This window comes from Benincasa hispida, chromosome 9 (assembly GCF_009727055.1).
Source record: "Benincasa hispida cultivar B227 chromosome 9, ASM972705v1, whole genome shotgun sequence".
NCBI classification, from domain to species: domain Eukaryota; kingdom Viridiplantae; phylum Streptophyta; class Magnoliopsida; order Cucurbitales; family Cucurbitaceae; genus Benincasa; species Benincasa hispida.
In genome coordinates this window covers 29,029,985-29,043,074 of record NC_052357.1, presented here as the reverse complement: position 1 = coordinate 29,043,074, position 13,090 = coordinate 29,029,985, and the positions used below count along the sequence as shown (strand labels likewise).

Here is a 13,090-nt window from a genome sequence, read left to right as displayed (position 1 = left end):
CAAATTGAAAGTTCCACATGATGAGCTGAGAGTGCATGAACCCACTGCATCGGGACTCTAGGGAATAAAAATGGCACAATATGTAAATATTGTGGTTATGTCAATAAAGTGGAGAAATTACAAGATTTAAGTATCATCTTGGTAGATATGACCCCAACAAAAATGTGAAGAAATGTCTTAATGTTCCACTTGAAGTTAAGGCAGAGATGTTGTTGAGCATTCAAAGCAAAGATAAGGCAAAGGCTAAGAAGAAGGAGATAATTGAAAATTTACGTGAAGAACTACGTGGAAATCTTGGCCGTCAAACAAACTCTGCTTTCGAATCAGATTCGGATGACGATGTGTATATATATCCAGTAGATGTTCATGTTGACGAACAACGTGTATCGAGAAACTCTTTGTGCATCAAAAGCTTCCGAATGGAAACGTGAACAAGAAGTGCAGGTGTGTAAAGACAAAGGGATTAAAGGAGCATCACTTGGATTTTTTAAACATTCAAAGAGCTCCAAAGAGCCATCACTCTACAAGTCAAAACATGCTTGACAAAAAAAATGTCAAAGATATGTTGACCAAAAATTCACTTGGGAGTATGATGAGCAAATTCATTTCCAAGCATTGTATACACAATAATGTAGCTCCCTCAAAGACTGACACACATCATTTCACAAATATGATCAATAGTGCACAACAAGTAGGTATGTGAATTTGTTGTCTTATCTTATGTGAATTGTTGACACCGAAGTAGTTCCTAGCATATGTTTAATGTACAAGATGTTTGAGATTATGAAGGCGAAAATTTCGAACATTAAGAGCAAAAAATGAAAATTTCCAACATTAACGACAAAAAGTGGGTACTAAAGATTGTGCAGAATTGATGAGATAAAACGTTATTCCACCCACTACATACTGGAGGTAAAATATTTTTACCAATAATTATTTACAATTTTACATCCCATCTTTCTTTTACAAATATTATTTTTTTTCATACATGATAAGTACAATATTTAAATTCGAGTATCAATATAAACCTGAAATGATGTTGTCCACCAAGTATATAATACGTTTTTCCAAATAGCCCCAAAAATAGCTTAATTTGGAACTGAAGTTTATTATTGTCTTTTTAATCATGTCAATTGATACTTATTTTGTTTATACATGCGTACTTTTTAGGTGAATGGTTGACAATGTATGGATTAAGCTCTCGCAATCAAGTTGTCACAAACAGCTTCATCTTTGGCATGTGAAAGAAATTGGAGCTCGTTTGCATTAATACACACCAAGCAATGTAATCGATTGGGATATGAAAAATTGGAAATGTTAGTTTTTTGCTCTTATAATATGAAGTTAAAAATAAGGGACATACAAGTTGAAGTAGAGAGGCAGATGAAACAACTGATTATCTGGATTTCCTTGAGGTAGGGATCTAAGTCAGGTGATAAAGAAAATGATCCACTCGATATGTGGATTAGACTTGCACATCTTGATGATGCTGAAAGTAACCCAGATCCACAAGTTACTAATATTGCACAAGAGTTAGGTATTGATGTTGAACATGACATATGCGAAGAGGTAATAACTAGTAGTTCAAGTAGTGATGGAGACTCTTTCAGGTGACACATGCATGCCACACACTACAACATAATAACTTTGGAAGATCAACAGTTAGATCAAGGTCAACAAAATGAAGCTAGTGATGATGTGATCATGATGGTAATGATAAGAGAGATGGTGGTGATGGAGGAGGTCAAGCTCTGGAAAATTTTGGAGGAGGTCAATAATATGAAGGACTTGGCTCCTTCAGTGGAGAATCTCAATTCATGCATGTCACACAAGACTATGACCATGGCCATAAAGCTAGCACACCAGGAATTGAAGCAATAGGAAAACCTTTAATTCGTAAGAAATCTGCACATGATGTTCGAATTGATGCAGACTCACTTGTTTTAAGTATAGAGACGATAGGTTTGGATAGTCAATATGGACATGGGCAATATGTCTATAACAATAGTAACTATGGTTATTCTCTTAGTAGTTATAGTTATTATAGTGATTATGGTTCCTATAGTTATAATGATAGTTATAGTTATTATAGTGATTATGGTTCCTATAGTTATAATGATAGTTGTAACACATCGATTTACACACGAGAACCACAACTTTCTTGTGAAAGTGATAAAGACTCGGACTTAGAGCCTCTATATTATCTACATTCTTCAAAGTGTCCCAATTTGGATAAAACATGATTTAATCCAAGGTATCCTCCTATTAGTATCATTAGGGTTCATGTTGAAACTTATGGATGGCATACTTCCAATTATGTTAGAAACTTTGAGCATATGGGGAGTACTATTGTCATTACCAAATAAATTATACTAATGTTGAGCTAGTATATCATAGATTATCTTTTTACTATTGAATCTTGTATTTGACCTTCCATTTTGTATGACCTAAACTTTATTAATGAAATATTCTCTTAATATTCATTTTTCGATCTTTATTAGTATCTATTATTTGATTATCGATCATGTTTGACTTCTAATTGTTTATTTATATGCTTAAAGTCATAATTTATTACTTGAATAAATTTGTTCTAAAATTTCACTAAAAAATTTACAATATTTTTAAAAATTTCCGTGCTATCCATGATTTTTCCCAAAATATCTATCAATATATCCGGAAATTTGAGTTACCAATATTTAAACCAATAATGATATTTTCATCCTTGATTATATCTAACTATAAGATATTATTGAATTTTAAGGCAACTATACTAGTAATATAGTGAGCTAATTTCCTAAATCTTTCTTAAAATATAATACTGATAGGTCTGTATCTCACGTTTGAACTAGAAAAATCCTCTCATGTTAAAAGGGCGATCTTCAAAACTAAAAATTTGAGTCTTCCAACAATGTAATTTCGAGTTCACAGATAGAAAATTTAATCTTCCAATGTTACATAAAAATCTACTAGTGTACAACACCACAACTAATACAATGAAGGTCCCATATAAATAAATACCAAATACAAAAGTTCCCAAATTCTTCTTCAATTCTTCTTCAATTCTTCTTCTAACTCACTTCAGATATCACAACCATTAACACTAATTAAGACTAACTTCAAGGTGTATTTATATGTCACATCTTATCGCAAAATCACAAGTATACTCAGACAACATATCTGTATGTTACATATCTTCCCGCAGTCTCACTAGGTCTGATGATCTTCACAACTTGTCCACGCTTTAGCCCGTAATATCTTGCAACCGGGTCGGTCACTTGTATGCGCGGTAGCTAACACAAAAAAAATATGCAAAAACACATAAGGATCTCATTCATATTGCAACAGAAATGCAAAACACATATAGACACTAACAAATAGACATAGACGAGATGGTACGGTACAACCTGACAGCGATAGATGACTTTATAACTTGCATTGTGATTAGTGAACATGAAGCAATAGAGATGATACCCAAAGGATGGCCCCATGCTAAGGAGCTTTTCTTATAGCATGTTTGGAGATACCCTCCAAGGTCTTAGGATCAAACTTTAGAGTTAAAAACTTAGGGCATGTTTGGTAGGCAATCTAAAAACTTTCGTCATCTTCTTGAGGTTACACGGTCTCTCGTCCTGTCTACTTCACTTCCATCTTACTTATGGGAGGATGCAGTTCTAACTGTAGCTCATCTTATTAATCGAATGTCTTCCCGTGTCTTCCAACTCCAATCCCCTCTTGAATGCCTCAAGGAGTCATACCCTACCACATGGCTTATTCCCGATGTTCCTCTTCGAGTTTTTGGGTGCACTGTCTTTGTCCATAGTCATAGCCCTAACCAAACTAAGTTTACCCCTCGTGCTCAGAAATGTGTCTTCATTGGGTATCTCCTTCACCAGCGAGGTTATAAATGCTTCCACCCTTCTTCTCAGAAATATTTCATCTCCATGGATGTAACATTCCTTGAGGATAAACCTTTCTTTCTCGTTAGTCATCTTCAGGGGGAGAGTACTAGTGAAAAGACTAACTGATCCACATCTTCAATCCCTACTGACCTTCCTAAACTCCTTCCTGAACCATCCTGAGTGCCCATGACACCGTTCTACTCACTAAACAAGTCCCTTGGATAACCTACTATAGGAAGAATCTCATAAAGGAAATGGTGTCCCCTACTGCTCCGTCGGCTCTGCTCCATGAATCTGAACCAACGCAAGCTCAAGGTACTACTGCTGTCTCTTATACACATCTAGATGTGTATAAGAGACAGGGGTACTACTGATCCCTGTGAGAATTTCATGGGGATGGGGAATGAAATGGGGAGTGGGGACGGGGATGGGGAATGCCATCCGCCGCCCAGACCCGCCCCGCCCCGCCCCGTGGCAATCTCTATTCCTAAGTGGAAGACTGTCGTCATGGAAAAAATGAGAGCTCTTGAAAAGAATAATATGTGGGACTTTGTTGCTCTTCCTAAAGGGCATAAGACAGTTGGGTGCAAGTGGGGTTCACTCTGAAGTATAAATCAGATGGAACTCTAGACAGGTACAAGGTCAGACTAGCAGCAAAAGGGTTTACTCAAACTTATGGGATAGATTATTCTGAGACTTTCTCCCATGAAGCAAAGTTAAACACAGTCCAAGTCCTTCTTTCTGTTGCAATTAATAAAGAGTGACCTCTCCATCAACTTGGTGTGAAAAATGCATTTCTGAATGGTGAATTAGAAAAAGAGGTGTATATGAGCCCCCTTCCTGCGGTTTTGAAGCTCAATTTGATCGTCATATTTGTAAAACTCGAGAAGTCTTTGTATGGTTTGAAACAGTCCCCGAGAGTGTGGTTCGACAGGTTTACTACCTTTGTTAAGTCCCAAGATTTCACTCGGGAACACTCTGATCACACATTGTTTACAAAAAGGTCAATATCTGGAAAAATTATTGTTTTAATTGTGTATGTTGATATTGTTCTGTCAGGAGATGATGCTGCTAAGATCACCAGGCTGAAAAAGAAAATGGTTGATGAGTTTGAGATCAAAGATCTAGGGAATCTAAAGTATTTCCTTGGAATGGAGGTGGCAAGATCAAAGGAAAGGATCACTGTCTCACAACGAAAATACACTCTTGACCTGTTAAAAGAAACAGGTATGACTGGATGTAGATTTGCTGACTGAATTCAATGCGAAATTGGGAGATTATGTTGACAAAGTTCCTGTTGATAAAGAGAGGTATCAGCGTCTAATGGGAAAACTGATTTGCTTATCTCACACTAGACCATATATTTCCTATGTTGTCAGTGTTGTTAGTCAATTTATGCAGGCACCCTACGAAAAACATATGGAAGTTGTGAATCGGATTATGAGATATTTGAAAAGCTCACCAAGTAAAGGTCTGATGTTTAGAAAAACTGATAGGAAATGCATTGAGGCTTTTATACCGACTCTGATTGGGCAAGATCAGTTATTGACAGAAAGTCTACCTCTGGATATTGTACTTTTGTATGGGGTAACCTAGTTACTTGGAGAAGTAAGAAGCAGAGTTATTGCTAGAAGTAGTGCTAAAGCTAAATACAAAGCTATGAGTTTGGGAATCTGGTTGAAGAAAGTTCTTTCTGATCTACACTAAGATAGTGTTCTACCTATGAAGCTCTATTGTGATAATAAAGCGGACTATAAGCATAACCAATAATCCTATACAACATGATAGAACAAAACATGTGGAGATTGACAGACACTTTATAAAAAAGAAACTGAACAATGGCAATATCTATATTCTGTATATTCCATCTAGTCAACAAGTTGTTGATGTTCTCACCAAAGAGTTACTCAGGCAAAGTTTTGACTCATGAGTTTGTAAGTTGGGTTTGATTGACATCTATACTTCAATTTGAGGGGGAGTGTCGGAAATAAGGGATTACAGCCCTAAGAGTATTTTAGTATTTGATTTTACCCTAGGTTCATTTTCTTTTTTATTTTAGGGCTTGCTAGAGCCTATAAATATGACTTTTATTGTAACTTTCATTGTGTTAAAAATAATAAAAGAGACTCTCCATCGTGGTTTTTCTTCCTGTTCTAGGATTTTCCACGTAAATCTAGTGTTATCTATTTTCTATCTTTTAACAGTTTTGTAACCACCAAGGATTAATTAGTGAAAAAATAATTCTTCAATTATTTTTCCTCTAAAAAAAGTTCTTAGTTTTTGGAAAGAAAAAAAAAGAACGAAGAAGATTTTGCCTTTTCTTCTTCCTCATGTTTTCCTCTCTAGATCTACTATTTTCTGAGTTTTTCATCGATTCTAACCCGTTCTCGGACGAGTGCACATAAAAAATCGGGAGTTGTGTTAACCTTGGAGAGCAACCGGCTTTGACGATTTAGCACCAAGGCCACGCTAATCTTGCTTTCAAGGCCGTGGATTTATCCACTGCATAACAATCGACATTCGGTTCCAACATTGCTAAAAGAAACTTGATGAAGCACAAGACAAGCTACTAAAACATGGTTTGCAAGTCACGACAAGCTACGTAATGTTAATGGAATCCCAGACTTAGCAAGATTCCACTGAATAAGATTGAGCAATTTAAACATAGCACAATGAATAAATCATGTTGTTAGTCATTAGTTGATATAAAGATGGAGGAGTCCGATGACCACATTGGATTATTTTATTAGATTGGGCCTTCTAATTAATTAATCTAATTGAGTATGAACTTAATAGGTAGAAGCTCATTTAACCCTAATTGAACTAGTGTATAAGGAGACTTAAGGCTATAGTCCCCAATATACCAAAACAATCCTCAGTCTTTCTTGAATCCTATCTAATCTGCATTCGGAGTTTTGGTTGAGGAATACTGTAGTAAGCTATCATTAGTCTCAATGGAATCCGGTATGTTATTTACAATTTAACATGAATGATCCTAAGGTTAATCTATTTAATATAGATTTGATGTAATTATGCTAACACTACAGACATGGGAACCAAAGTGGTATCAGGAATGCATGAGCACATCACATTTCAATACAGATCTTAAGATAAGTTCTCACAAATGTTATATTTTCTGAAGAATTAATCCTAACCTGTGTTTCCTTCACGGTATATCTCTCCAGTAGCGTCTTTTTCTCTTCATTGGCGAGTAACTGGTGCTCGGGAACAAGGACGTGCTCTTTGATATTAACTAGCAATTCTGCTTCCTGCATCAACAAATGAAGATGAGAAAAGGAATAAAAATCTTATATTTCAAGTGAACTAAGAAAAGAGCAAGAATATAGAAACCATGCCAGAGGAGAAATTGAACAACTTCCTTAGCCTTTTAATTGTTCTTCAATCAGAGAATACAGGAAAACCCCCATATTTTTCATTATTTTTTTAATATCCATGAGTGTCCGAGCCAGTTCATGCGCACCTCAACTAATTTCACGAGACAATTCGCCTAACTTTACAACATTTGGGTTCCTACGATATTAAATCCTAAATACGGCCACCATGGATTGAACCTATGACCTTTTAGCCCTTTATCAAGGGGACGTTCCTTTATTTACCTCCATATTTATCATTATCGAATTGCAAAACAAGGAATAAAGGAAGAAAGCATAACATGATTTGGTTTCTAGTTTTCAGAGTAGCAGGGTTCCTTTGATTCTGTTCAAATTATTGGGTAAGGATGAATCTAATTTACTTTTCCAACGGGTAGTTTGGTTTGTCTCAAACTTAAATCATAAAAATACTCCATAAAATATTCACCTGGAAAACTTCCAAGTGAAATTTGGTAGATACTTCACTTATACTGGTACGAGCGAAAGGGGTCAAATTCTGTTGAACGACCAATATTGCTCTAGAAACATTCTCTGATTTCATCCGGCTGGTATATGTTTTCAATGTCTTCACGCCAACCTTCTGTTCTTCTGGAAAGAAAACGTAAATCTATACAGGGAAAAAAATCACTATAAGAGGATATAAACCAATAAAAGAACTAACGAGAAACTTGTAGCTCCTGTAACTGAACTTTTAATAACTATGAGAAATACTAATCAAATATTCCTTTTCTTTAGACAATACCTGATCAGAGCTATCATTTCTCTTGGCTTTATTAATAACAATATCTTCTCTTTTCATGCTTTCACCATATTTATGCTTAAATTGCTCCCTTGTCATGTCAATCTCAAAGTCTCCAACAAAATAACCTCGGTCTCTTAGCATTTGGAACACAGTTTTTCGAATTCTGAAAAGCCTGGTGATTTCCTCCTCTGATAGCACCATCTTGTTTGTGGCTAATTCATTGTCAAACAATTCGATGTTCATTAACTAAATAGATACACAAAGAATATATAATGCACATTGTAAATGAATAAGACTGTATAGATGTCCATTTACTCCACAGGGACCCGCCACAAAAGAGATGGAGAATGAGGGAGGGAGCGGGGAGAAATTTCTCCCTGTTGACTAAACGGGGATGGAGATGGGGGTTACATTCCCCGTCCCCGACCCCCACCTCGTCTCTGTCCCCACCTCAATGGATAAAACTATACACATATATAAACTCACATCCTGTGAGTTTATTATAAACTCACCTAATTAGTTTTAATCACACCTAATTAGTTTTAATCAGTCTATTTTAAAATACTTCAACAATAAGTTTTTTCTAATTCTCATCACAATGTTTTTATACTTCAATTTTTTGATATTTAAGTATTTATTACAGGTAAGACCATAAATGTTGTAATATTTAAGTAAATATATATTTTTAATATTTAAGACTTTATTGTGGTTAAGATCATAAATGCTGGAATATTTAAGTTAAAAGGGTTAAACTTGTAATATTTAAATTTTAATTTTTAGAAATTATGGTATTAAATATTATAATTATACCTCAGTATATAAAATATTATTGTTTAACTAGGAAATTTTATAGTACTTTTTTAATTAAAAAATGTATTGAAAATGACACATCCCGTCCTGCCTGGTGGACATCTCTAAGTAACAGAATTAATATAAACATCAATCTGAATATAGCTATGTTACATACAGGAAATCTCAAAAGCATTACAGGACACAGCATAAAGAACACACCATGGATATAGTAAAACAACAATTTGCAGAAATTCAAAACAAGTTGGAGACTTTAATATGATGGACGCAACAACAAGACAACAAATAGAACACATTATGAAAATGGAGCAACAATTTGAAGAAAAAAAGTAAAATCCTGTAGGAAAAGCACAGACTTGCAATAGCAGTTTTCAAACGTGTGTACATAACATATAGACATTCTTCTTTTTATTTTAAACAGCTTTAGGTGTTTGGATCAACGAATGTACACCTCAACCCACCCTACAAGATAACAGCTTAGCCATGGTGTTTTTGCATCCAAAAAATTAAAGCAAATTTTAATATCATGGTTTGAACTCTTAAACTCAAAAATATCTAAGATCAAAAAATGTTTGAGATAAACCTTTTTTGATCTAAGATCAAATTTTAATATCATGGTTTCAGATAAACCATAATTATAAAAGCTAAAGAGTGTAAGAACGTCAAGTAGACAAAAACAACCTTTCTTTTTCCCAGTATACAACAAGAGCAGAGCCACGTCCTAGAAAAGTCCTATTTCTTTCATACCAAATTCTCCACCGAAGAGCCACCACCGAAATTATAACAAAAGATTCTAGAAATTTCCCCAAAGAAAGTTCCACAAGTGAACTCATAGAAAGCCTCCGAACAACTCTGGGAAACACCCAGCCTATAAAGCACCAACACTCCTGAAATGGCCAAGTACCGATGCCGGATATTGGCGTTTCTATTATTTTATTATTATTTTATTCGACACGCCTTGGACACGTCTTCTGCAAAAGAGAAAAGAAAAAGAAGAAGAAGAACACTACTGGCAGCCCTTTTAAGGGGCATTTTAAGCCCATTGATGTTAACTGTTCAACTCATTTTTAAAAAAAATTCAAGGGTTTTTACAGACTTTCTCCACACTAAAACACTTCACCTCAAGACTTTTAAGTCATTTAACCCACAATTTTCCTTTTACATAATTTAAAAATTAAAAATAATAATTATTATTATTATTTTAAAAATAAAAATAAAAATAAAAAAACCACTATGCTACCCGATTCTTCTTTCTAACTTTATCGATGGCGGCGACTTCAACTTCAAGACCTACGACCACCGGTGACTTCTCTGTTCTTTTTTTTTTTCCCATTTCTGGTTTTTTCCTTCCGTCTTTATCTTTGTTTTTTCATATCTGTTTTTCCTTCCTTTTGCTAAATATATGTGTGCATGTTTCACGATATGTCAAAATACGTACATATAATATTTATTTTTGTTAAAAAAGAAAACAACGTGTCCTCGACGTGTTTGTGTCCTACCTTTCTTAAATTGGCGTGTCCGCATATCGTGTTGTATTCGTGTCGTGTGTCAATGTATGTGCTTCTTAGCAGTGATCCAGATTAAGTTAAATATTTTAAAGAGACTGGATCAAGAGGAAGCAGCAAACGGGCATATGAAAAACAAGTGCAACCTTTCTTCCAAGTCCTTTCTACACAAAATACACTAGCTGGGAGTCAAGAGAACAAAGGGCATTTGTTTTTGCAGTCTGTAACATGCGTTCACCAACATCTAAGCGCTTTACTAAGATCAAAATTTATTCTTTTAACCACTCAACTAACAATTTTGACACAAACTATTTTCCCCAAGGAATACATGAATCTACATATTTTCCAAGAATGTTGGGTGTTCTCACAAGATAAATTTATATAATCTAGTAATCAGTCTTGTTAAAATGGAAATTTCTTAAGTAATTTGAATGGCAGGAAATTTCAATTAAGAAGATGAAACTAGAAAATTTCTAGCTGTACCACCAACCGAGTAATTGGTGGAAGGTCAGTTGGCAACTTGGTAATAACTCGAAAGAAGTTCAAAAGGAATGATTGGTTCACTATTTGATGCTGGGTATTGCTCATTTCTTTCATTATACAAGTTCTAAATTGAGTTTTTCGGGTTAGAGAAGAAAAAGACATAGATGGAGATTGAGAGAATACCAGTAAGAAAAATAAATCAGTGCAAAGCGTTATGTAGGACACGGCGGCGGCCAGCACGGAAGAAAGGCAGCTACGACGGCGGCGACACTGAGCTGCTGAAATGGAGGAGGAGGAGCCGGAGCGAAGAAGAAGATGGTGGAGCAAAGAAGCTGGAACAAAGGGTTTAGGGCTTTCTCTTTCTTTACTCTGTCTCTTCATCCTTTGAAATATCGAGGAAAAACATCTGTTTTCACTTGGACTTTGTTTTTTTTCATTTCTTATTTTTTACAATAAATTGAACTGGTAATAAATTATTATGTCAACGGAGCTATGTCTATTTTGGCGACGCCCTTAATTTTTAATTTCATCCATTTTGAATTTTATAATATTTAGTATAATTTTAACTAATTCACCTACTAATTTAATTAGAAAAAAGTAATGTAAAATTATTCATATACTCATTAATTTGTGCTAAATTTTAACAAATATCCTTCAACTTTTAATTTATTTAAATAATATATCTATATTTTCAAAAGTTGTAATATTACTCCTCAATAAGCATCTCAATACTACTTTTGGAATATGAAATTTTAGAATTTTGAACTGAAATTAAGACTTAAAACTATCAAGCGAAGACCTAAAATGATGTGGTGATCTGGAATTTTCTTTAAAGATCACTGCAACATCATTTTGTACCTCAATTTTCATCCTTTTTTTCAAAAAAATAATTACTCCAATGTATATTTTAAATATTTATGAAAGTTCAAGGATATTATTGCTAATTTTGAAAGTATAGGGTATTTTTTAAATAAACAACAAAGTTTAAAGGCTTTTTCGTGTGGAATTGTGAAAAATAGCATGTTTAGATTTTCACCTTACAAAATTAATACGCTTTTTGAAAATTTGTAAAAATAGTTTTTTTCGGTCTATCTCGGGCAAGATCAACCACCGAGAATTAGTTAAAAAAATCAACTTTTTTTCAACTTATCAATTGTTTTGGGTTTTCTTGATACATCTCGCCTAATTATACACTAAGATCTGCTTTTTTTTTTTTTTGTAATATTCCCAAATCTTATACTATTTTCAAATGTTCTTCAAATTTGGTTATAGTTACTAAATATTATATCAAATTATTACATAATTTTTCAAATTTTTAGCATAGTTTATGTTTTCACGGTTTTATGAATTTCCAAAATGAGCCTTCTTAAATATAAACAAATCTTTAAACATATTTACATTTTATAGCAAAAAATTCCAAAAGTACAAAACACTTTTGGACTTTTTGCTATAGAGTGTAAATATGTTTTGGGTTTTTCTATTTATAAGAATTTCCCTTTCTAAAATTCCAAATGTATTTTTCAATTATCAAATTAGATTTTCCAAATTGATTCAACATTTTTAAATTTTGGGAAATATCAATTTTTTTCAAAAAATTGGGTAAGATTTAGGATACATATAGAATTTCGGTGTTAATCTTGTCCGAGATTCCACTAAGAAAGCTCAAATATATTAATTTATATGTTAATTATGTTTGGAATTTCATCGAGAAAGCTCAAATATATAGAATCTTAGTGTTATTATACCCGAGATTAGTACCACATAATTTCAATGTATAATCTGGTGAGATGTACCGAGAAAGCCTCAAACAATCGATAAATTGGGAAAATTTTGATTTTTAACTAAAATCTCATGGTCAATCTCGTTCAAGATGGATCGAGAAAAACTATTTTTACAAATTTTAAAAAAGATACTAGTTTTGTAAAGTAAAAACTTAAACCTGTTATTTCTAACAATTTTTTTTATTAATATTAATGGGTCAATTTTATCCAAACATATATATATATATATATACACACCCATTGGTTACATACAATTGATGAAATTGAAAATTTAGTGGGATTTTTCCACTAACCAATTTAAAAATTCAAATTTTTATTTAAATTAATCAAAATTAATTTAAATAATAAATTCAATTTCTAAAATTGAATTAAATTTGAAAAAAAATTATTTAAATAATTAATTAACATAATTTAATATCAAATATTAAATTAATAAAAACACCTAATTTAAACATGAATCCTATTCATGTCATTAATA

General features: G+C 33.4%; 1 protein-coding gene across 2 annotated transcripts; it reads right to left on the bottom strand.

Annotated features, from left to right (window-relative positions):
• Positions 1-2,892: 2,892 nt before the first annotated feature.
• LOC120086680 (DNA-directed RNA polymerases II and IV subunit 5A-like) lies at positions 2,893-11,238 on the bottom strand. Of its 2 annotated transcripts, none has more exons than XM_039043441.1 (5): positions 11,015-11,238; positions 8,034-8,245; positions 7,719-7,898; positions 7,055-7,168; positions 2,893-3,290 (listed from the first exon to the last, which is right to left on the bottom strand). In XM_039043441.1, the coding sequence occupies exons 2-5, from the start codon at positions 8,232-8,234 to the stop codon at positions 3,165-3,167; spliced, it is 621 nt and encodes a 206-aa protein (XP_038899369.1). In that variant the 5' UTR covers positions 8,235-8,245; positions 11,015-11,238; the 3' UTR covers positions 2,893-3,164. The 2 variants fall into 2 exon arrangements, with proteins under 2 accessions (XP_038899369.1, XP_038899370.1); XM_039043442.1 differs by lacking the exon at positions 11,015-11,238 and adding an exon at positions 9,525-9,790.
• Positions 11,239-13,090: the final 1,852 nt, after the last annotated feature.